At 44.2% G+C, this 25,642-nt stretch overlaps 1 protein-coding gene across 1 annotated transcript; it reads right to left on the bottom strand.

Moving 5' to 3' along the window:
* Positions 1 to 199: 199 nt before the first annotated feature.
* Positions 200 to 25,642, bottom strand: slc2a6 (solute carrier family 2 member 6; the record flags this gene model as incomplete). The annotated part of the gene is made up of 11 exons (XM_084439664.1): positions 200 to 394; positions 769 to 914; positions 1,513 to 1,680; positions 2,053 to 2,161; positions 2,606 to 2,755; positions 23,098 to 23,309; positions 23,688 to 23,787; positions 24,196 to 24,294; positions 25,060 to 25,167; positions 25,311 to 25,464; positions 25,602 to 25,642. The coding sequence occupies 11 exons, from the start codon at positions 25,640 to 25,642 to the stop codon at positions 200 to 202; spliced, it is 1,482 nt and encodes a 493-aa protein (XP_084295790.1).

Below are 25,642 nucleotides of genomic sequence, written 5' to 3'. Positions count from 1 at the left end.
AAGCGATGGTCACTTTTGCTCCCACAACTGTTTGCGGTGTCACAGGTCAGTAATGTATCAACAAATATGGTGGATGTTGAGGGTCACAGGTCCCTCTGGTTGACCACAAACGGGGGCATTCTGGGATTGGAGAAACCAGAGTAGCCCACAACACAGATGGAATGTTAAGAAGAAACAGTGTTTGAAGCCATGTCAAGGGTCAGGGGTCAGTTGAGCTGCCGGGCTGCGGGTGTCCACCGTCGTTGATGGTGAAGGTCCGGCCGGTCCTGAAATAGTTCTCGATCTCCTCCAGAGAGCGGTTCCTGGTCTCGGGGACACACTTGACCGTGAACAGGATGTTGACCACAGACACCACGCAGAAGAACAGGAAGGGGACGAACAGGCCGTAGCTTTTCTGGAGGGAGGAACACTTTAATCATCTTCACTGTCATCATCATCACTGAGATCATCAGTTACAGCCTCATATGTTTCTGTTCTGTTCTTGTGTGTCCTCCCCAGGTGTTCGTCGTTGTGCTCGTGTCCTGTCAATCATTTAATCATCGACTTCTGTCCAATCAGAAGACAACCTGCCACTTATATATTCTGTCTTGTTTCCAGTGCAAAGCAGGAGAGGGTTGTTTCATTTGTTTGTAGACTTACTTTTGTTCTGTTAACCAAAACCCATACCAAACACTAGTTTATCATTATTACCACTAACAATGATCACCATCATCCTCTTCATCGCTACATAATATGAAGACGTGTGTGTGAGAGAGAGAGATAGCTCACCACAACATGTATGAAACTATGTGTTAAGGCGAAGGATGTGATCCAGCTGACTCCAACACACAGCCCTGAAGCCACGCCCCTCGCACTCAGGGGGAGGATCTCTGACATCAGCAGCCACGTGATTGGTCCCCATCCCATGGCGTAACCTGGAGGCAACAGCAGGCCTGGGTCAAATACTATTTGCAAATACTGTCAAAAACTATACAACAGTACAACAAAACTAATGGAAAGTCACACATTTAAAGGGGTAATGTGCCCTTTAAATACATTTCACAGGAGAGCCAACTGAGACTGGTAAGATTACAACCTGTGCTTCCCATCTCGGAAAAGCACATGTATCATAGTTTTTGAACGCATTTACGGGTGCCCCATTGACTTACATTGTAGCTCAGTGAGACAGGAAAACTGCAGCTAGCTCAATACTGTAACGAACAATTAAATTATGCTCTCTCTGTTTCAGTTTCATTATAGGCAGACCACAAATAGGACAATGTCCAAAATAGCACACTACCCCTTTAACAAGACTAAATTAAACAAGAACTGAAGGTTTGTTTTGATACAAGATGGGGAGAGATGACCACGGGAACTGGCCGTCTGTGAAGAGCCTCTACAAATGCATCTTTCCATTACCCCATCCCTCAAGGAGATAGCTCCAATGCAGGGAGAGAGGAAAGGAGGATGAGTCGCTGGTCAAGAGAATTGGAACGGGGCACGTATGGGAATCCCGCCCTCTCAGAGACTCACCAAATATGAACAGCATGATGCTGATGAGCAGGATGACTGTGAGGCTGTGAAAGGCTGGTGCATTCTGGGAGACGTAGTGTGCTGTGGGCACCGTGACGTTGGATTCGGGGCAGGGGGAAGTGTGGGTGTACATGGTCATCGCCAGGGTGGACAGGAACATCAGGAACCCTGCAGAGAGGAGGAGGGGGGAGAGGAAGAGGAGAGAGAGGAGGAGGGAGAGAGGGGAGAAGAGGAGGAGGAGAGAGGAGGAGGGAGAGAGGGGAGAAGAGGAGGAGAGAGAGGGGGAGGGAGAGAGGGGAGAAGAGGAGGAGGAGAGAGGGAGAAGAGGAGGAGGAGAGAGAGGGGGAGGGAGAGAGGGGAGAAGAGGAGGAGGAGAGAGAGGAGGAGGGAGAGAGGGGAGAAGAGGAGGAGGAGAGAGAGGAGGAGGGAGAGAGGGGAGAAGAGGAGGAGGAGATGACAAACTCAGTCAACAGCCAGACGACAGCAGTAACCGCCGCATGATAGACCGTTTCCTCCAATCACATTCTCCGAACCGCTCACCAGAGCTGTATAGGAGAGCCTTGCGTCCAGCTTTGTCCATCAGGCTGGCTGCCACGGCGACAGACAGCAGACGGACGGCCCCCACTAGCGCAGCGTCATACTTCGGCTCCTGGTGGAGGGGGAGGAGCCACAGGATCAATAATCAACATGATTGGCACAAGTATTGATCAGCATGTCAAGTATCAAGTAATGTTCCCAGCAGTCAAGACAAATTAATTTATAAAGCACATTTAAAAACAGCTCACATTGACCAAAGTGCTGTATAATTCAGAGCAGGCAGTGAAATCACAATTTTAAAAATCACAATAAAAAAGTCTAATGTATGTACAGCAGTGTAGTGTAGATTAATTAATGTTAAGGTAGTAAACAGTCAAGTATAGTACTGTATATAATAGTGTAGTATAGTATAGTAATGTCCCAACAGTCCAGAGCAAATTCCTTGTATGTGTGAAAACTTACCTGGCCAAAATAAATCTGATTGTGATTCTATAAGTAAAATATGATTTTTTCATATACATATGAAGTGAATTATTATTGTGATTGTGATGTTCACCAGGGGGATGCTGGTCTGGTGGAAGATGGGCTCCAGGTAGACCAGGATGGGGCAAATGCCCGTCATCTGCTGCAGGAAACGCATCACGATGGAGATGAGGATGGGCTTGTAGTAGAACGGAGTCGTCAGCTCCGCCCACTTCACTTTACCCTGGAGGACAACACACAAATACACACAAACAAAATATTGATCCTGTTAGAACACACACACAAACAAAAATATAGATCCTGGTAGAACGAACACACACACACGCGCACACACATACACACACACAGGCCTGCACACACCCCTCAAGAAACCCTTTAGAAACAAAACACACACACACACACACATAGGTACACACATATATACTCCTAGCTGTCCATCGTGTTCGATGATGATGCTTCCTCCAAGAAGGGGGCGGGGGGGTTCAGCGACATTCTCGCTGGCGCCACTTCTTGTGGCTGTCGGGGCCGACACGTGACCCGCACATCCGTCCACAGATGGAGAAGGGGAACCCGGACGCCGGGGGAACACCGGCGGCCCTCGGGCGTCGCTGTGCGCGCCTCTCGGACCGCCTCTGTTGGTGGGTGTGGTTTATTTGTGAAACTGCTCTGGCACATGTGACCTGCCAGGCTGGTTTGTTAAGTGCCAGAGTTTCAAGCTGCGTGGGGTTGATGTTTGAGCTCTTCAGGAGGTCCTTGGTGTCCTGGTTCAAGCTGCGTGGGGTTGATGTTTGAGCTAATCAGGAGGTCCTTGGTGTCCTGGTTCAAGCTGCGTGGGGTTGATGTTTGAGCGCTTCAGGAAGTCCTTGGTGTCCTGGTTCAAGCTGCGTGGGGTTGGTGTTTGAGCGCTTCAGGAAGTCCTTGGTGTCCTGGTTCAAGCTGCGTGGGGTTCATGTTTGAGCGCTTCAGGAAGTCCTTGGTGTCCTTGTAGCGCCTCTTTTGTCCGCCTGCGGTGCTTTGCATTACTCAGTTGGCCGTAGAGGACTCGGCAGCGCAGGCGGTGGTCAGGCATGCGGATAGTTTGCCCTATCCAGCGTAGGTGTTTTTTGGCCACTGCTGCTTCCATACATACTGTATGGAGTTGGTGCAAAGATCATGTCGGTGGTGGATCTGGTTTTCCGGAAGCCACATTGTGTTTCTGGAAGAGCTGCTTCCGAGATGTGCCCCACCAGTCTATTCAGCATGATCTTTGCCAGACAGACAGACAGACACACACACACACACACACACACACACAAAGGAGTAGTAAAGGGAAAATGCATGTTTAGCCCTGTTTTAAGGTTACTTATGATCATATACAATGGTTCAGATCAAAACGTTGACAAAACTAGCACTTTTGAGAAAGTCTGATAATTGCTCTACCACCGTTTTGGTCATACAATGGATGTGGGTGGTGACGTGTATGATGCCTTAACTGGGTGATTAAAGTCTTCAATGTTCTTTGTTCAGTAGTTGAAGTCAAATCAATAAGGCACTGGTAACACTTGGATCCGATGCAACAGGCTTTATTGCTTGTTCAGCAGTAACAGACAATAAGACCGGTGGGCTCTCGAGAGATGACACCCAGAATGACTTGTGACCGTGTCTTATATACCTTCTCTGGGCTATCCCCGCCCTTCTAGCTTGACCACAACCCATTTTTTAAAACACACCCCTAATTTGGCACGATTATAATAGTGTATTAACATATACATTGCAAGTGCTTCCCCCTAGTGGTAAGAGTTCCCAGATAATACTTAATGGTGTATTGAAACTGTATTGTAAGTGCTTCCCCCTGGTGGTGGGTGAGCTGATTCACAGTGACTCATGCCAATTAAAAAAAAAAACATTATTCATTTGTACATTCATTTTGTCAAAACAACACACCTTATCTTTTTAATGAGAGAAAAACATTAGTTCTCTCCTTACATTCTGCTGATGGTGCACTCTACCCTGTTTTACTTCTCGTTCTGTGGTTCTTGAATCAATGTTATCTGATGAACTGTCTCGTTCATGTGAAAACACCTGCTTTCCCACGACATATTGTTTCAATGTTTCAACTGTTCTTGCTTGAATCAATGTTATCTAATTTCAATGTTTCAACTAACACTGTTTCAATGTTTAACTTTCTCGTTCTGTGAGAACACCTGGCTGACTCTCCTCGTGACTCTCCCCCCCTCATGAGAACTCTCCTGACACTTTTCTGCTGCTCTGGCTTGAACTCTTTTATTCAATAGAAATGTATAATTTCATCTTGATTAGAACAAAGGGTTGGGTCTAATTAGGGCCTAATCAAATTAATACATGACAGTGGGCACCTTGAAAAATCTTTCAAAAACATGTTAAACTCTCGATTTCAAAGACAAGAAGCTCACCGAGTGGGTAATTGGTGTCCGTTGGTGTTCTGACATCAAATTCGCCGCAAAGTATGAATCCTCTAGGGTTTTATTGATCATTTTATGAAATCCATTGACTTGTATTGAAGCGACCGTTGTAGATGTGTAGATCAATCCGCAGAGGGGATTCAGGAAGCGGAACTACTTACGGTAGCTATTGTTATTGTTTATGTTGCTAGGCTACCTAGTTTGCGGACGTTTACACACGTATGTGCTGCGACTAAATAGTTCTATGCTAAATATTTAAAAAAGCCTTTCCAGATGAACTAGAATCTTACTTTATGGTGAATTATATGTCAGAACGCCAACTAACACCTCGGTGAGTTTCTTGTCTTTGAAATTCAGAGTTTAACATGCTTTTTGAATGATTTTTCACGGTGCCCATCCACATCCATTGTATGACCAAAACGGTGGTAGAGCAATTATCAGACTTTCTCAAAAGTGCTAGTTTTGTCAACTGTTAAGGGTTGAATATAGTGATTTTCCCCCTGTGTCAGGTACATTGTCTGTTAAGTTGCTAGGAGAAGTTAAGGGACAGTTGGAGAAATTTGAATTAACTAAGTTAGGGAAGAAGCCAAAGAACCACATTAACTGGTCTCACTTTTCTGTCTGGGAGACGACTGCAAATAACTTATTATTAATTCCTCTATCAGATAATGATGATCTGCTTAGCACACGTAGGCTGTTTCCTGATTCACACGTGGCAGGCCCCCAGGCTCAACCAGCCCCCGCTCCAGGCCCTATGCATGAGGCCCCCCTTCCTGTTCTAACACCTCCTGTCCAAACAACTGTTGGGCCACCCCCAACCTCCTTGGTTCAGGCCACGTCCCTTGCTCCTGTTACGTCCCTTCCTGTTGTTCAGCCATCTGTCACCCCTGCGCCTCCTACGTCTCAGGTATCAAATCCCTTGCCATTAACTTGTACTATTTTTGGAGCCCCTTTACCCCAAACTCTTTGAATGTCTGAAATATTGGCCCCTCTAGGTTATTACTCTTCTGACACCCCTCCCTCTGGGCCCTCTTCCATTGACCATATGGTTGCTTTCCCTGTGTCATACCCTCCTGCTGTGTCTCGCCCTCCAGTTGGTGTCTCTGTGACCCCTGATCACACCTTTGACACTGCCACACCGTCTCTGCCCCATCCCTTTGTTCCTGCTTCTAACTCACAAGATGACCGTCCAGGTTATTATCTTAGATCTGCTGATTCTGTTGAACATCTGGTTACTGAGTTTGGTAAACTATGCTTGCCAATAATCGGTCTGCTCAGTGAACAATGTGAAGCTGAGATAAAAAGGGACTATGTGAGACTACAAGCTGCACAGCTTAGGCACTTCAACAACAACGCTCGCACTGAGCAACAACCGATGGGTGGACAGAAAAAACAATCAGGGGGCTACAGAGATAACCAGGTATATTCACAACGAAACAGCAGGGTCTACAAATCTAATCAGCGGTGTCATTTCTGCAACCACAAAGGGCATTACCGGAGGGAGTGTAGACTATACGCTAAAATTCAAAAGTCTTCGGTTAATACTCCACAGCGTGGTGGGTTCTGACTAGATATAGATATTTCAGTAGGGAAAGTCTAGGGAGAGTGAGGGTATATGTGACAAGGGGGGAAAGAGAGAAAAAAAAAAAGAAAATTCATATTTGCCAATATCTTAGTCTGATACATATTGTCTGACAACCCAATTTTGAGAAAAAAAAATTGTTCTGTTTAAGATTTCATGTTATAGCTGATTTCAGATGCACATTCATTGGTTCTGAGTTTTACAGACAACTGTCGTTCCTGGACTACCGGATAAATGCCAAACCGGTTGGAACCGCAAGTATTTTAATAATTTGAAATGACTGCCAATTAAAGTTGTGTTAGATGATGCTAACTTCACACTCAATTCACTGTATTGTCATATTAACTTAATATGCTCAGATCTGCTTTGCAAACTAGTTTTCGGAGGTGTGACTCCAACGGAATTGATATCATCCAGCCTAAGAAGGTAAAACCGCCACACTACATTATCATGGTTCACGGCCTTTAGCAAATTGGACATATTCTTGAAATACTGAAAAAAAAAGAGAAAAAAAAAGACATGACTCAAATTTATCAAAACGGTTTTCTATGATTTATTTTGTTATGTTTATGTACCTCCGGCGCATCATTTCTAAGAAGACCTGGTGTTACCCACAAGGGTGATGAGAAATTGAAACGTCTTTTATTTTGACTGCCTTTTCATTTTGTCTGTCTTTTATTTTGTCTGTCTTTTATTGTATGTAAACTGCCCATGCAGCTCTGTCTGTGCGTCTGACGGCCCACAGAAACAGCTGCATGGTAAAACAACTTTGTCACGTATTATTTCTGAAGTTTGTTTACAGAGTAGACACAGGCACGGGACGAGAGATGGAGGCTACTCCAGGAATGGATACTCACACCAGGTGACTCTCCAGCAACCGGGGTAACCGACTTCCCATACAGATGGGCTGACACCTTGGTTCGTGGGATGCTGGTCAAACACCTCACCCCCACATTGCCCGACTGACTGTGGGGTAAGAGATAAATATGACCTAGGCTAAATTTAAGAATAGTAACCAAGCGGTTGTCAGACCAAAGGAACCATCACGTCCGAAGCGTGCTCAAAACTCTCTGTCCTCAAACGCAGAAATGTGGTTATTGAAATTAAGAGCTCAACTTACAACACCCCTAGTACATTTCAAAGATGCACTGTTCTTAACTCTGCTTCCTCCTCCAGAAGGTGGAGAAACATGACTGTCGACATAGTGAAGGAAATCAAATAAGCCACGCTCAAACCTCTCAGATATTCTCCTCTCTCACCCTGATTTTGAATGAATGCTCATTTCATAGTTAGCATAACCTATACTGCATCTTCCATGCTTTCATGATGTTTTCAAATTACCACACTGACCAGATCATGTTTCAAAAAACAGGGGTGAAAGATGTTATCACCTTAACTGGTCGTTGCTAATGAAACAGACTAGTAGTAGTAGAATTTAAGGAAATGAGGAAGTTGAATTGAAGGTAATGAGGAAGTAGAATTGAAGGAAATGAGGAAGTTGAATTGAAAGTAATGAGGAAGTAGTTGAAGGAAATTAGAAAGTAGTTGAAGGAACAAGATGCAGAGCTGAAGAAGAAACTTAATGTGTAATATTTTAAAATAGTGGGTGTTGAATATTGTTGATTTTCAGAGAAATGCCTTTTAATATGATCCTGTTAGCTATTTCCTAATTATGATGATTGACCTCTGAGTATGGCTGTCGGCTTGAGTTTTCGGTAAGCAACGGTGTCCCTCTTCCATAGACTTATGAGATAAAGACATTCCATGGCTGGTACACTCTGGGCCAAACACCATTGTTGTGGTTAGAGATAAAGGCCTGGGCGCCGAGGCGGCGTAGGTTAATGGGACAAAACAAGGCCACAGAAGAGACCAGAGACAGTCTTATCGGAGAAGAGACGAGGGAGGGGGGACACTCAAACCACATAAGAACGTTGCAACGAGACCAATGCTTTGATTTGGGTTCAGACAGCATACAGAGAGGTCAACTGTACATTAGGCATGCCATCGTCTTTTGTATGTAAAACCTTCTGCAATAAACCGCTTTTGCTGAGGCGTGTTGGAGAGATTCATTTGGAATACACCTGAAAAGGAGACACTGGACTGTGTGGTATTGTGTGAGATTGGGGCCGTCTTTTATTGGAAAAAAAACACAACGCAGAGCTGAAATAAGGACAATAATAAAAGACAACGAGACTCATCAATTGGTGCTGTGACCCGGATTGGACATCAAACCCTGAGAAAGTCCAAGACTGGTCTTCAGCCAAAGCAGACAGCGACAGCCACGGGAGACGCCTGGCAGTCATGCTGTGACCTGAACGACCCCGGACAGACAATCAGACCCAACTGGGTGAGTGGGTTCGATATCCCGATCATAAAGAACAAATCAGTAAATCTCAACTATACCACACATAGTCTCTCAACACGTAAAACAAAACCAGTGCTGGATGTAAATGTATGTCTATATGTAGCTACATGTCTTATGTTTGTAATGCCAAGGTATCTGCCAAGGTGCATGCATTGTTTTGTTATGTGAAGTAGACCACTTCTCTATGTGTAACCTTTAAGGACAGCCTGTGGTAGACAGGGAATTGCCTTAAAGTAGACCAGCAGGATATTGGACATCCTGGGGTACCTATCGCATGAAATACTGTGTACAGGTGTACGTAGGCCCTTAGGCTTTACTAAGGAAGACCAGCAGGATATTGGACATCCTGGGGTACCTATCGCATGAAATACTGTGTACAGGTGTATGAGGCCCTTAAGACTTTCTTAAGGAAGACCAGCAGGGTTATCACCCTGGGGTTGCCCGCCCACGCGAGAGATCAGTGGAGGGTATTTCAACTTCTAAGGATTGGCCAGTCCTTGAGAAGGCCCCCGTGAAAGACCGGGGTTTTGGGATGTGCGTATGTATATATACACAGTCTAGGGAAGCGGTTTGGTTAGGTCACTGTGAATGAATGAATGAATGAATGAATGAATGAATGAATGAATGAATATTTATTTTCGTGTCATGTCCGAGGACCCATCCCTTACGGGATTATAAGACACCATAAACAGTAAACAATAATTAACTATATCACATACACTTCTCACGGTTTGTAAGCTATGCAATGTATCCAAACAATAACAGAAAATAAATAAATAAAAATAACAGTCTTTCGTCAAAATCCTAAATAAATGCATCACATATAAGTTATCTTTGTTCGTTTGTCCCAAGCTTTCTCTAAATATTCTGCAAGTGCAAATATCCTATGATCAAACATCCATTTTAGTCTCTCTGCATCGCTCAACCACATCAAATCAATATTTTTACATCTCTCAAATAATTTTTGACGCAACTCATGATATAAGGGGCAATAAAACACAAAATGGAACTCATTCTGAATATCAATATTACAGTAGATACAAATGCGCTCTTCTTCTGTAACCCTCCGATAACGTCCAGTTTCAAGGTGCAGGGGCAAGATCCCAGAGCGAAGTTGGGCACATAATGATCTTTGTCTTTTGGATAATGGAGCACAAACATATTTTTCATTTCCATACCACCTTTTTATCATACTAAACGTTCTTAATTTCGGTTTATATAGTATATCCTGTGACCATTTTATCTGATGTGTATTAGACAAAGCTTCCTTAACCAAAGAGATATTCACCGTATTTACATTTTGGAAAAGGTCAGATGCTCTTATTTGTCCTAGTATGTCCTCTATCTCACTTGCCCATGTACCTTTTACAGTTACATCCCAGTTGAATATTTTCCTAGCAACTCGACTCTGGCATTTTTATTAGTCTGTTCCATAGAGCTAACATGCTACCTTTCCATCTTATGTCACCTGGCTCCCAGCCCATATCTCCTCTTATTGCCAATACGGGGGCAAATTTATGAACTCCTAGAAAATACCGTATTGCCCTATTCTGGACCATTTCTCCTTTCATATTTACCTTTGACCCCCATACTCCTGCCATATAGTCCATAACCGGACAAACACATGTGTGAAATAATTTGGAGTAGGTAGCATATCCCAAATCTCCTAGCTGTTTAGTTTTTGCTATTATACCACCAAGTGCCCTACTGGCAGATTCAGCCAGTACAGATGTACCATGTTCAAAATGTAAATGCTCATCCAAAATGAAACCTAAATATTTATAATTCCCAACATACTCTAGTTTTTGATCCCCAAAATAAAACTGGAAATTGCTCCTTTTAATCCTTGTCTGTCTGAAATGCATGAGCTGAGTTTTGCTATGATTAACTTTAAGTCTCCACTTCTTTCACCAGCTTTCTGCACATACTAAACATTTTTCTAGATCCCTTTCCTTTTCCGCTACCAGAATTATATCATCAGCATAAAGTAATATGTCCAATTTGTTACTACCATCATAATTTAGACCCAGTCCTAAGTGTTTTATTTCCTTAGCTAAATTGTTAATAAATATAGCAAACAGAGTGGGAGAGAGACAGTCCCCCTGCTTGATCCCTGATGGAGTAGGGAACCACCCTGAGCAGTATTCATTAACCTTAACACAGGCATGTGGATCTTTTTTACAATGATTGTATGGCCCAATAGAATTTTCCTTCTATTCCTTCTTCAAGAAGACAATATGGTAGTAGATCTCTGTTGACAAAATCAAAAGCTTTTTGGAAGTCAATGTAACAAGCAAATGATGATTTGTTTTGCATTATTATATTTTTGACTACTGTGGTAATAGAGTAGACATGATCAATGCAGGCTCTAGCCTTTCTAAAACCATTCTGCTCCTCCACTAAACAGTTGTTTTCTTCCAGATAAGCCATGTGCCTAGTGTTAAGAATAGATGTATATAATTTATATGCTGTAGTTAATAGACTAATGCCACGGTAATTTGAGGGTATTCTTGGGTCGTTTTTTAAAGATTTCGGTATTGGACTCACAATAGATTTGTACCACACTGATGGAATAGTCCCATTTTCAAAACAAAAAAGAAACAAAACAAAAAGAAGTTCTAAGAACAAGGGGCTTTTCAGTATTTCATTTGTCAATTCATCACATCCTGAGGCTTTTCCTCCTTTCAATGCATCAATTGCTGTCTTCACCTCTTCCACATGAATAATTTCATTTAAAACATTTCCATAAGTGGTGGAGTGAGGTGACTGGTTCTCTAACTGGGATTTAAGAAAACTAATTTCATTAAAAAAGGCTAAAAACCGTCTCCATTTTGATTCCCTGAAAACAAGTCTGTAAAACACTTTTCCCATTCATATAATACCTGTGTGATGTCTGAAGTTAATTGGCCCTTATCATCATATACTTCTAATGGAATTTTGCTTTGTCTTTTTGGCCCAAGTTTATTGATCTGGTCCCAGAATCGTTGTGGGTTGGATGCGTGTGTTTCCTCCAGTTGTAAAATATAACCCTTGTTGTACTGTCTTTTAAAGTATCGTAACCTTTTATCAAACAGATCTTGCCTTAACTTGAAATTAACTCTGTACTGTTCTTTCTGTTCATTGTCCCCTTTATATTTCAAATAAATATGTTCTGCTTTACGCATTGCCTTCCATAGATCCCCTAACTCCTCATTCCAAAATGGTTTGTTGGGCCTATGAAATTTATTGGCCGACTTTGATCCTAGCATTGTCCCACCTAACTCACTATGTAGGAGATCAAGAACTCTACTATACCATGCATCTATATCATCCTGTGTGTTTCAGGTTACCTGGATACTTTCAACCAATTCCGCTACACCTTTTTTCAATTTGTCCGAAAGATGTTTTGGAACAGATCTGCATAATTTACGAGTGAATTTATTATATACAGTGGTGTTTAATTCTTGATCATTCTCATCTGTAAAACCAGTTTGTTGCCGCACCATGAACTTAAGAAATAACAATGAGTGATCTGAAACACGACACCTATCACTAATCAAGTCATAGCATTCACTGTCTGAAATGACAATAATACCTTAAATTCAAGACACGTTTCAAGACAGTCAAAGGGTACAGCTATATAATCTACAACGGCCCTCCCTTTGATTGAGACTGAGGTAAAGTAATCACTAAGGGGGCTTACCCGGCCATTTAGAACACACATCTTAGAGTCTAATAGAAATTCCAAGAAGGCCTCTCCATGGCGATTCACACATTCGTCAATTGGAGTACTAGGGATATTGTCCACTTCCCTTAAATGATCTAACTGGCCACCAATTCGACTATTAAGGTCACCACAAATATAAATAGCGTCCAGATTTGAAAATAAATAAACTTGACTCAATAAATGAGCAAAAAAGGAAGACGCGTCCCTTCCCCAGTGAGACATTTTGGGTGGTAAATAACATGAGTAAACAACAATACTATAGTTTGAATGTCTTTGTGTAAAACAGATCCCTATTATTCCATCCACTGTTTTATCAACTATTTCGATTTCATATTCACTGAAAAGATTCGATTTAACAAATATCCCTACACCTCTGAGCCTCTAGGGGCTTTAATGTGTGTCATTCTATTATGGCCGAACCAAACATAACCCCCTAAATGATTAGTTGAATCTCCCACTAGATGGGTTTCATTTAAAGAAATTAAATCAGGTGATAATGATGCTAAGATTGTAGATCGTAGTCCACTGTTCAGATCAGTCCAAGCATTAATATTCCAGTGTACCAATGTTAACGAGTCCGATAAGGGATGGGTAGATCCTCACAGTTTCCGAGCACCGTGCTGCTCTGTCTCTGCCCCGAGGTCTCCCGTCTCAACAGTCCCCCCGGGCTGTCGTTCTCTTCTCCGCAGCCGACCGTTTCCAGCTACATAGAAATCCGTCACCCCTGGGAGCTCCTTGAGGAGCGTCTTAAAGTTGGTTTCAATCAGTCTGTCAGTATGAGACTTTGCTGATCGTATATACACTCTACTAAATTCCATATGCTCGCGTAGTTACTGTTTTTTCCGTAATATAGCGACCTTCTCATAAACAGAACTGAACTCGGCTTTTACCAGCCCTGGTGCCCTCCCGCGACCACGCATTCTCTCCACTGCAACAGGTATGGTTTCACTACCGAGGCCCTTTGAGACAAGCTGCAGCACCTTCAGCTGGATATCCTCCTTATCATCCTCTGGGAGACCCGAGATAACAATCGACACGTCTGGATCAAACCGAGCCTTGGATGCGTTGGCGTCCACATTGATCTTTCTTTACAAGTTGTCAATACGCGCCTCCAATCGCCCAATCTCCAGATCCATGTGCGCACGGATTTCCTTGCTCTGTTTCGCCAACTCAGATAGAACTTGGCCTTGACTTTTCTGGATAGTAGACTCAATGTGATCCACTTTGCTGTTCAGCTCCTTTCTGAAGCTCCCTGTCATCTCATCAATTTTTAAGGTAAGTTTTCTGAGTTCTTGCGCAACAGCGTCTTTGTTTTCTTTAGCCATGTCTGCGGTTGCTGAGTCCGCGCTCTTAACACCACTTCTTAGCGTTCTGGCGGTGTCCATAAACAGAATACTTCACCGCGCCGAGGGCATATTATTGCCGATTAGAATCTAAAGTCAGACCGGAGTTTTAACTTTTTTAAACAAACTTTTCGAACAAACAAGCAGACTTACGGCATGCGGCATGCGGCGTGCAGCCTACCAAACCGGATGTGTCTGTGTGTCTGTGTGTGTGTGCCTGTCCGTCACTGTGATAAAATCATACTGTGTGAACCAAGACCTTATCTGCTCCAGCGGAGTGCTGGAGCCGTTCCTTCTCGCTCCCGACTCAGCCCCTCCCTTACACAGCCACAGAGCCAGACTACAGTAAGCCAGTCGCTTGACTATCAGCGAGAGCAGAGTAGGCTTAGGGAGGGGAGTCGGAGGAGGAGATAGAACACCGTCAATGATGGTCAGAGGTCTGTCTCATCTTACCAAAGTGAGCCCGTCCCACTCGAGGGGGGCGGGGCTGACAATGCTGTTAGATGAGGACAGAAATGACGAGAGCCAGAGTTTTTTCGCCCCCTCCTCACAAGCTCAGCAAACAGAGGAGGGATCGTACTGTCGATGTAACACTCCCACCAGCTGTTTCGAACTGGCGCCCCCTACGACCGGGGGGTGTTATTGTCGGTGCAGATGGCAATCTAGAATGCTGGTCGGCTAGTGTAAAATATCCATGCGATGTAGGTGATGTGAACATGGCTCAGGCCAGTCACCCGTTGGTCGGTGACACTCTAACTAAAGCAATCACCACCAAGGTCAAGAGAGTAGAGGAGAAAGCCAGAGCTCCACAGATCCCATTCAGAGCTAGGGATGACAAACGAGAACGCTGTCATCTTTGTGGGAGCAGAAGCTCAGAGAACAGCTTTCACCCTCACATGGCTCCCCCATTATTCAGAAGCTGATGCCGCTCCGTGGCCAAGGCCGCTCTGTCACAAAAGCCAGAAGGCCTGGGTGTAACAACCACCTTGAACAGAAGCCAAAACATGTAGAGTTCCTCCTCAATGCGAGAGGGGGGGGGTGGCCACCGTCACTCCTCATCGCTGTCTGGAGAGAACCGACACCATGGTGAGAGAGCAAGGCAGGCATGCATTGAGTGGGAGGGGGGGAGCCTATTTTGGGTGAATAAAACCAGGCCATTTCTGCTGGAATTGGGATCTGTGTCTCTCACGACCTCTGTGTGTGTGGGACCGGTAAGATTACCCCTACTGGGCCTTGAGGTGTTAACAGATAGATTCATCCCCTCAGTTCCCACAAGGGAAAGTTAAATGGAGTCGGAGTTGGGTAAACAAACCTGACTTAGCAGAATTGCCAATCTGGGAAAAAGACAGAAGTGATAGAAGGTTTCTGAAGAAACTCACAGGGCCTCCAAAAGCCCAGCGTGGCCTGTGTTGAAACCTTCAGGTGAATGGCGCCTCTGTGTGAACTACAGAGTGGCCAATGAGTATGGGGATAAGATAGAGCCCCTGGTGGAGACCGGTCCACCATTTTCAGTGCCTTGAAACCTGAACACCAATGGGTTTCAGTCATCAACATGACACAAGGCTTAGCATCCCTCTTGCAGGAGAGGTGCAACCGGGGACAGCTTTCAATATTGATGGAGATCAATATCAGTTCATTTGAACGTCAATTGGGTTTACACAACTTCCCAAACACCTATTATCAGGTGTTGCGTAATCACCTATGCGAAATGTCTCCCATCACTTTTCACTTAAAGGGCAAGACTGCAAACATCCATGTAGTCAGTCGGTATGCACATGGCATGACTTTGGAGAACTTTGGAAAACAGAGACGTTTCCTGTCAGCATTTAGGGACGCCCTTAAGAATGGAGAGTTGGTTAGGGAGCTCATGGAGGCCATCAGCCTGCCAAAAGGTGACAGTGATTAAGAACACTCTCATGGAGTTTGAGTCGAGGTAACACTCTGGTTGACCAAGCAGCAGAACAGACAGCTCGTGACAGAGATACCATACAAGCCCATTTGTCCTCAGCCCAACCTGCACCCCCATATCAGATTGATACTGTCACTGACCACAAGGTGATGCAGGTAGAGACTGAGAGGGGGGAGGTGTGGACATGGATGGAGAATGGGGCAGAAATGGACTCAGACGAGTGTGGCGACAAGGTCAGAAATTGGTTGCACCACAACGGTTGCTCCCTTATCTGGCAACACAGATTCACTTCACTGTTCTTATCATCCTCAGAGTAGTGGACTCAGACTGAGAGAATGAACCGTGTCATCAAGGGGAGACTCACAAAGTCAGCAGGAGGGCGTGATTTGGCCCGACGCTTTGAGTCTCGTGCTTTGCTCCATTCGAGCAACACAATCAGGAGATGGGCCTTAGCCCTTTCAAGGTCATCTGTGGCAGGCAGATGTTCATCTCACTAGTGAGGTGTTGAGTGGTTACTGTGAGTAATTGAGCATGGCTGTGGCCAGGGCCCACAAACAGGTGCTGGCAGTATGGAGCGAGATCCCCAAGGGGGGGACAGGCTCTAATCCCAGGCCAGTACGTAATGATAAAGGAGTTTTCAAAGAAGAGAAATTAGATGCGAAGTGGGAGGAGCCTTATCAGACCTGGCTCATCACCCACACAGCAGTTAAGGTAGTAGGGAAACCCAACTGGAGCCAAGCTAGTCAATGCAAGATGGTAGCACCACCAGACACAGATTAGACTGAGTACACCTCAAAGTGAACACACCCTTGTAGTATTGAATTGGATAAATTGCAGAGCCAACCACTCCAGACTTAAAAACATTGGGGTAGAATAGCGTCCAGGCTTAGCACTGCAAAACTAGGGACAGTCGTGGCAGCTGTTGTTCGAGCAGAGTCCTTGAGCTACAGAACCATCCGTCTAGCGGTGGGGGTCGACTCGGGATGAAGACGACAACTTAGAGAATTACGACGTAATGCTCTATACCTGTGTCCACTGCTCGGATGACTGTAGCGCTGCTAAAGGGACAGGAGAATGGGTGTTAAGACCGCAGGCAGGCTTAAAACGGACCTTCCCGGAAGGTCACAGTCTGGAGTAGGGGGGGGCTCTTCTAGAAATAGGATAATGAAACTAAGGATTTTGTGAAACCATAATCTCTAGATCTGGTCTGATTGAGAGAGAGTGAGATAGAGTGAGAGATATGCTATCACAATCAAAGTTGTGGAATGAATGATACTGTCGCAGTTTTCTTGTGTTTTTCTGTGCTTACAGGTGGAGTTGGAGAGAAGGACTTCCGGGTTGACACGAGTGATCAACGTGTGCTGGAGCTCAACAGGGAAGACTACACTACTCCGGGTGGAGACGTTGACAGACCAAGACGGGACATTTTAACTTTCACACCACACAATAACCACATCTTCCATTCACAGCTTGTCAGGGACAGGACGTGGAGGGTGTGGGTCATTGTCATTCTGTGAATAAAAACTCCAGGTTGCACTTGAGATATACTTATTAAAACGGAGACAGGGGTATTGGGACGTATGTATTTTGTTAAAAAGGTCATTTATATCTCTGGGCCGGGGGCACTCGGATCTGGAGTAATTTTCCTTTCACAGCAGAGATACACACAGCAATTAAAGATCATCTCTCAGGGAGAAGACACTTCGATTTCGAACTAACAGACTAGGTTTCAAGTTGCTATCAGGAAGGGTTTGTGTCTTATCATCCTGTGGTTTTCCATGGTTAGACCAACACAGTCAGCCGTGGAAAACCTTGCTTTGAAATTGGGCTTAGGAGGTAGCTACGTCAGTCAAGAATGTGTCACCATGATTTGTGTGTATGCAGATCCCAGACTCCCAAGCGAGCGGAGTGCCTCAAATGGCACACCCCTTTAACTCTACTTTAATGCTACGATACATCAACTGTTTCAGGTAAGTAGCAGACGCTGAATTAGAAAGAGGGATTGTTCAGATGATGGTTAGATTCCACTCTGGAGGGACCTACAGAGAACGGGGGGTTAGGACCGCAAAAGTGGGCTCAGACCAGTTCACTAGTGTATCTTCCGCAGAAAACCCAGGGCTGTTTTTGTCTACACAGAGAGAGAGGAGCAGGGAATGTGGGGCACAGCCAGTGTCTGCATACTAGGCTTTGTACTGCTCCGAAATGTGGTAGATGGAACTTGCGCACCCTAGGGGGGTCTACTGGGTTTGGGGGGAGACGGTCCTACCAAGGAACTGGACGGGTTCCTGTTTGTTTGGGGGTTTACCTTGCCAGGGGTGGTTACCCATCAGGATTGCAGGACTCAGCGGTAGGAGGTTAAAGGGATAGTGGGAGAAAGACCGATTCAACATTCTGAAATCCGCCGTACTAGGAGAGACTAGGGCGGGGGTTGTGGATGGCATACTCACTCACATGGGGTCTAGAAAGATAGCTTGCTTTTCTTTTTCGCGCATAGCATGGGGGTCGAATTATTAGTGACGGACATTAAGAAACTTGCAGTGGCATTTGGGACGTTGTCCAACAGAACAACTGATGCTTAGGGTTTGATTAATGAGGAGATGTCTAGCATGCGGAAGGCAGTGTAAGAAATTAAGGCGGACATGCTGTTTCACCATTGCGGATAATCAACTCCCGTTGCAGAATCAGATTGAACAGATCAGAGCCATGACTAATTCACTACACATAGGCGAGGTGTCTCATTTCACAGATCTGTTTGGTTGGTTGCAGGGCAATCTGCTCATATCTTTCTTACGACAGATAGCGACACTTGTTTACAGATCTTGCTGTATCCTTAGCAGGGCATGTTCCGGAGGGAGGTCACGTTCGTACGTCAGTAGACTGGAGATGAGATCCATTGCCCACAGGTTTTCTGTAGGAATGGTCTAAGGGACACGTGAAGCTATTCTATATAGGGTGTACCTGTATGGATGTTAGGTTCATTCATGAAGTAACCTAATAGATAGTTATTTTGTTTTCCTTTGAAATTGTAATCTTGCTAGGGGAAGCAATGATTGGGATATTATGTAACTGTTCATCTGTTTATCTTAAGCACGCTTTTCTGTTCAGTTATTCTTTTTCTTTCGGCATAATGGCTGTTCAGGTTTAGGTTTTGGAAGTCAACATTTCTCTTGATCATTATGATTCTGCGTGTTCACGTATAATCTTAGGAGGGATTGTTGAATATTGTTGATTTTCAGAGAAATGCCTTTTAATATGATCCTGTTAGCTATTTCCTAATTATGATGATTGACCTCTGAGTATGGCTGTCGGCTTGAGTTTTCGGTAAGCAACGGTGTCCCTCTTCCATAGACTTATGAGATAAAGACATTCCATGGCTGGTACACTCTGGGCCAAACACCATTGTTGTGGTTAGAGATAAAGGCCTGGGCGCCGAGGCGGCGTAGGTTAATGGGACAAAACAAGGCCACAGAAGAGACCAGAGACAGTCTTATCGGAGAAGAGACGAGGGAGGGGGGACACTCAAACCACATAAGAACGTTGCAACGAGACCAATGCTTTGATTTGGGTTCAGACAGCATACAGAGAGGTCAACTGTACATTAGGCATGTCATCGTCTTTTGTATGTAAAACCTTCTGGAATAAACCGCTTTTGCTGAGGCTCAAATCCCGTGTTGGAGAGATTCATTTGGAATACACCTGAAAAGGAGACACTGGACTGTGTGGTATTGTGTGAGATTGGGGCCGTCTTTTATTGGAAAAAAAACACAACGCAGAGCTGAAATAAGGACAATAATAAAAGACAACGAGATTCATCATGGGCAAAGGCCAAGCTCCTGTTGAAACCTTTGATCCTGTGTCCATAGGTAGTATGGCTGCTAACTCCGCTGCTAAAGCTGCGGTGCTCTCCTCTTGCTCTCCTGTTTTGTCTATGCTGTCTCTCTCATCTGTGGATTCACAGGTCTCTCCTCCCATGTCTCTCAAAGACATTGCCGACCTGAGAGAGGGCTTCCTGCATCATCTCCAACCAGGCCAGTGGGTTGTGATCCGAGACCTGAAACCACCGTGCCCGTTGGCTGGGCCCGTACCAGATCCTGCTGCCGACCCAGACGTAGCAGAGAGGACTTCGTGGGTACACGCCAGCCACTGCAGGCTGGTTCCAAAACAGGACGAGGCCAACCGGCCCAAGGATTCCAACAACCAAGATGCAATACCCTGTGTCACCACCAGGGCAAAAGCACACTCTCTGGTCTCCTCAGATGAGGAATCAGACAAAGAATAACACACTACCTTTTCCTCATTGCTGTCAGGATGACAACTCTGACCGTCACTTCAGCAAAACACAATCATGGGCCACCACACTGTGGCTTCCTCTGAGGAGGAGCTATTGAAAGAAGTTAACTTGCCTGTCACCTCCTTCCCAGGATCGTTATGGCAACGTGGACAAGCTCCACAGCCATGATCTCATAAGCATACACCCCACACTAACTAGGACACCAAAGTAACTCAAAGCATTTCTCTCCTGAAACAGATTGAACGAAGGAAAAGACAAGAACACACCCCAGTATTTGTTTGTCCTATTTGAATGTTGCACTCCACTTGACTGTTGGGTCTATACAGTAGATGAAGATGGATGGAAAATACTGCATTCTGCATATATAAGATTTGAAAGCAACAAAGATTTCCAGGTTATACTGTTGTAACTGTGACTGGAGTTTGGTTTAGAGTGGGTATACAAGTATTGAAAATTCATAATTATAAAGTTGACCTTTGTAGATCTGTTCCAGACTATTCTCAGGGTACTGTGTTTAACTGTGTTTAACTGCTCTGCACCTAACTACATCAACCAAGTATTAAAATAAATCCTAACATAATTGCATCCACAGGGCTGAACTTGAAAAGTGAGTTAAACAATTTGAAGTGACCTCTTCAATATATCACAGCATGTATTAATATTTTCAGATACAACACACAGATTAGGACAAATTAATGTTTTAAGCATATTTATGAGATGTGAAATTAAGGTTCAGAGAGCCATTCCAAAATGTGTATTTTTGAGCTATAGGGAAATAGCGTATTCAACTTGAAATTGCAACAGTGTCATATGGATGTTAACTTACTCATTTAATTTCCAGGATTAAGAAGGTTGATCACACTCAAATGCAGGTAATTCATCAGCAATCAAACTAGACACCATAGAGCTATCTCGAATTTTCAATTTGTTTTTGGTATATTATTTCTCTCATGAACGCATAACATGAACGCATAATGCCAAGTAATTTTAGCCTTAGCTAAAGAAGTAAATTACATGAAAAAGATTGTGCTACAAAATATACTTCCCTTAGAGATAATACTGGCTATATCTGCTGTTCGTTTAGTTCAGATCCAAATGCTGCATTGAGTTCCATGAAGCAAACAAGAAAGGTATTCAGATCTTAAATAATGTTCCTAAATGGAATGCTTTTTCAAGTCCTGGATATTCTCAAATCATTTGTATGTATGTTTTTCATCGTTATTATTTTTTTAAAATATTCTTAAGTGTATGTTTAACTGCTGTTCCAGATATGCCTATGCTGCCTTAATGATAATAGAAAAAGTTTAATTTACTATTAATTCAATTCAAGACCTTAATGATGTATGTGCCATTGACATTGAATATTTTGAATATTTTGATACATAATCTGTTGGTTCTAATTTGAATTTAAGGGTTTTCCTCTAAAACGAAGAAAGAGGTTTTTTTCCCACTCAGTCATGAATATATGAAATGTGTCTGATTAGTAATCATGTTATCTTTTTACCTTGCTTATGCCAAATTGAAGTGAGGAGTTTGGTACATGGTTTGCAATCTTAGTGTGTTAAATAACCTTGAGTTTATTACTCTTTATTATGCTCCACCTAGTGGAGAAATAGATTGCTTCCTTTCCATATGTGTAGAATTAGGTTTTTGCCAAAGATGTTGGATTATTTTTATGATATTTTATAATTTGATTCCACATTGTTGATTCTTTCATTTCTATTATAGTTGTGGATATTTAATCCACAAAGCGGGGAATTGTGAATGAATTTCAAGTCTCAACAAAGTGTTCTGTTTTCCTACTTGACTGTTGTTCTAACTTTGTAGTTCGTTCTCATAGATCAGTCTGTTAAAACTACAAATTCTTCCTGTGTGACATCACTTCCCTGTCCTCTTCATCCTGAAACTATGTCACTTCCTTTTTCACTGTATAACCTATCGACCTCGTCCACATCTCTCTCCTAAGGACCTGGAGACAGTCATCCATGCTTTTATTTCTTCAAGATTGGACTACTGTAATGCCTTGTATGTGGGCCTTGACCAGCGGTCACTGAGGCGCCTGCAATTGGTCCAGAATGCTGCTGCACGCCTCCTGACTGGAACCAAGAAGCGGGACCACATCACACCGGTGCTGGCCTCCCTCCACTGGCTTCCTGTTCGCTTCAGGATCGATTTTAAAATCTTAATGTTTATTTTTAAGGCTCTACATGGTTTGGCCCCCCACTATCTGGCTGAACTGATTCAAGTTCGGGCGACATCTAGAACCCTGAGGTCCTCCTCCGAGACTCTTTTAATAGTCCCTAGATCGAGACTTAAGACCAAGGGTGACCGAGCTTTTGCGGTGGCTGGCCCAAAGCTCTGGAACAGCCTCCCTCCACACATTAGACACGCACAGAACCTAGGGCTCTTTAAGTCTCAGCTTAAGACTCACTTGTTTGCACTGGCTTTTGAGGCCTGATAGCCTACATCCCCTGTCCTGTTTTGTGTCCTGTCCTTTTATTGTTCTGTGATTATGTGCACTTTATTCTGTTTTTTGTTTTAGTTTATTTTATATATTGTACAGCACTTTGGTGCAACTTCGGTTGATTTTAAACGTGCTTTATAAATAAAGTTGACCTTGACCTTGACCCACATCTGACTCACTCTGCCTGGATTCACTTCCTGTGCTAGAGTCCGACTCTGCAGAATCGTAACAGAATAAAACTATTGCCTTTGTTTAAAACCAGCTTGACCGACCACTCAGCGTGTTCTTTGAAATCTAACCTGAACCAAGTAAGGATTTTCCTTAACACAACGTTTTGATCTGAATCATTGTATATGATCATAAGTAACCTTAAAACAGGGCTTAACATGCATTTTCCCTTTACTACTCCTTTAAGAAACAAAACACATAGTCACACACACACAGTATACACACACACACACACAGGTACACACACACTCCCCTACCTGCTTGGCGATGCTGGTCTCTATGTTCTGCAGTTCTTTCCTGTAGTCAGAGTCGGGTCCTCTCAGCCAGGCCAGCGCCCGGCCCGCCTCCTGGTGGCGGCCGCTGCTCAGAAGGTGGCGAGGGGACTCGGGCACGAAGCACAGGAGGAGGAGCATGAGGAGGGCGGGAAACTCCCCCGCCACCGCCAACCAACGCCACGGTAACACCAGACCTGCAAGAGGAACGGAGGACAGTCACACAGGGACGGACACAGACAGGGACAGACACACACACACACACACACACACACACAGACACACACACACACAGACACACAAGTTTTTTTTTTTTTTTTTATTGTGAGTCACTTTAGATAAAAGTGTCAGCTAAATGATTGTAATATAATGTTATGTGCACACACACAGACACACACACACACACAGGTGCACATTACATTATATTACACTATGTCACACACGCAGAGGAATATACAGTATATATACACACACACACTCACACAAGCACACAGGAAAGTTACACACACACACACACACACACACATTACACACACACACACACACACACAGGTGACGTCAGCGAGGGTTCCTACCCAGGCCATAGAGGGCCAGAGCTCCGAACACGGCAGTGATCTGAGGACAGGAGCCCAGCCGGCCCCTCAGCACGGTGGGAGAGATCTCTGATATGTACACCTGCTGACACACAGGGAGTCAGAGAGGGCTGAGGGGCCGGGGGCCGGGGGAGAGGAACACACAGGGAGTCAGGGAGGGCTGAAGGGCCGGGGGCCGGGGGAGAGGAACACAGGGAGTCAGGGAGGGCTGAGGGGCCGGGGGAGAGGAACACAGGGAGTCAGGGAGGGCTGAGGGGCCGGGGGAGAGGAACACACAGGGAGTCAGGGAGGGCTGAGGGGCCCCGGGGGGGCCGGGGGAGAGAACACCTGGAACAGCTGGAGCAGCTCACAGCGCTCTGACATTTTAGGTTCTCATGCAAGAAGGCGGCCATTTGATCCCCACTTACCCCCCGCCCACCCCCAGCACACACACACACACACACACACACACACACACACACACACAGAGCCGTCCCAGCTGCCAACCTACAGGTATGGATGCAGCCGTCATACCAGCTGCAATGCCCGTCAGGAACCTGCCCAGGTGTAACATCCAGGTGACCTGGGCCGCGCCCATTACCAGGTAGGCCTACCTACGTTGGATACACAGTCAAGGTTATAATACTTTAGCTTTTTTCATTAGTTTTTATTTTTATATCCTTTTAACTTTTTGTTTTCAATTTCAGTTTAGTTTTGATTAGTTTTAAAGCAGGTTTGCTAGTTTAGTTTAGTTTTTATTTTTTGAAAATGCTTTGTTTTGGTTAGTATTAGTTTTAGTTGTTTTTTTTCTTCTGCACTAGCCTCGTGAGACCATCCCATGGATGTATTAATAGAACGGACCATCCTGATCTTGTGAGCTCACATTATTTCACTCCGTGTGAAACAAACCATCTGGCGCACGTCAGGTTACTTCTGCGCAGGGGCACAGCAAAAAAAATGGAGGATAGATTTCATATCCACCCAAAATACTAGGCTTATGTATTAAATGAAAAAGACTAAAACTAAGGACATTTTCGCAATAATTTTAGTTTATTTTGGTTAGTTTTGTAAACACACAATACAGTTTTAGTTAGTTTTCGTTTTTATTTTTATTTCAGTTAACTAAAATGTTTTGTTCACACCTATTTTTCGTTTTTTAGTTAGTTTTCGTTAACTATAATAACCTTGATACACACACACACACACACATATACACACATATGATCAACACAAACATGCTAAAACATTTATCATGAAGAAGGAGATAGATACGCGGTACAGCACAGTTACAGGTTGCCTAGATGAAAACAATCATTGATCATGAAGCAAAACAGACTATAGGGACTGGCAGAGAGCGCTGCCATTACTCCTACCCGACACCAGAGGGCACTGCTGACACCATAATGCTTATCTTCCGGCCAATCAGATCATTCAGCAGCATGGCACCTAGACCTCCCGCAGCGGCGCCCAGCATGAAGATAGACTGGAGGGCGAAAGAGACAGAAAAGAGAGAGAGAGATACTTGATAACACATTGAAAGAGAACCCACCCACCAAAATAGATATAGGTAGATATCCAAAGAAAAATAAACATTAGGTTACAGCACAACTGTTGCCTCTCTCTCACCCCAAACTGGGCGATCTGCTCCGTGTCCAACCGCAACCGAGGTTCTTCGCTGTTCTGGAGCTGCGGGATCACCGGGGAAGGATAAACCAGCGAGAAGCCGAAGTTGAAGTTCCCCAAAACAGCGGAGAAAACGGCGAGGTACAGCCTCCCATTGCTGTGTGGAAAGAAGAGGACTATGTGAATATAGCCTGAAAATGTTAAACTTGGGCTACTCTCACCTGAAGCACGCTAGTGATTAATTGGCAATGAATAGAAAATGAGAAATAGACAGTAGGCTATAGCCTAGGCTACCTTATACGCCGTTTCTCTACTAGTCCTGTCGTCTCATCCAT

The sequence above is a fragment of the Borostomias antarcticus genome, assembly GCF_949987555.1.
Source record: "Borostomias antarcticus genome assembly, chromosome: 6".
Lineage (NCBI taxonomy): Eukaryota > Metazoa > Chordata > Actinopteri > Stomiiformes > Stomiidae > Borostomias > Borostomias antarcticus.
Note: the sequence above shows the minus strand (reverse complement) of the source record. Positions and strands in the feature narration are given on the sequence as shown.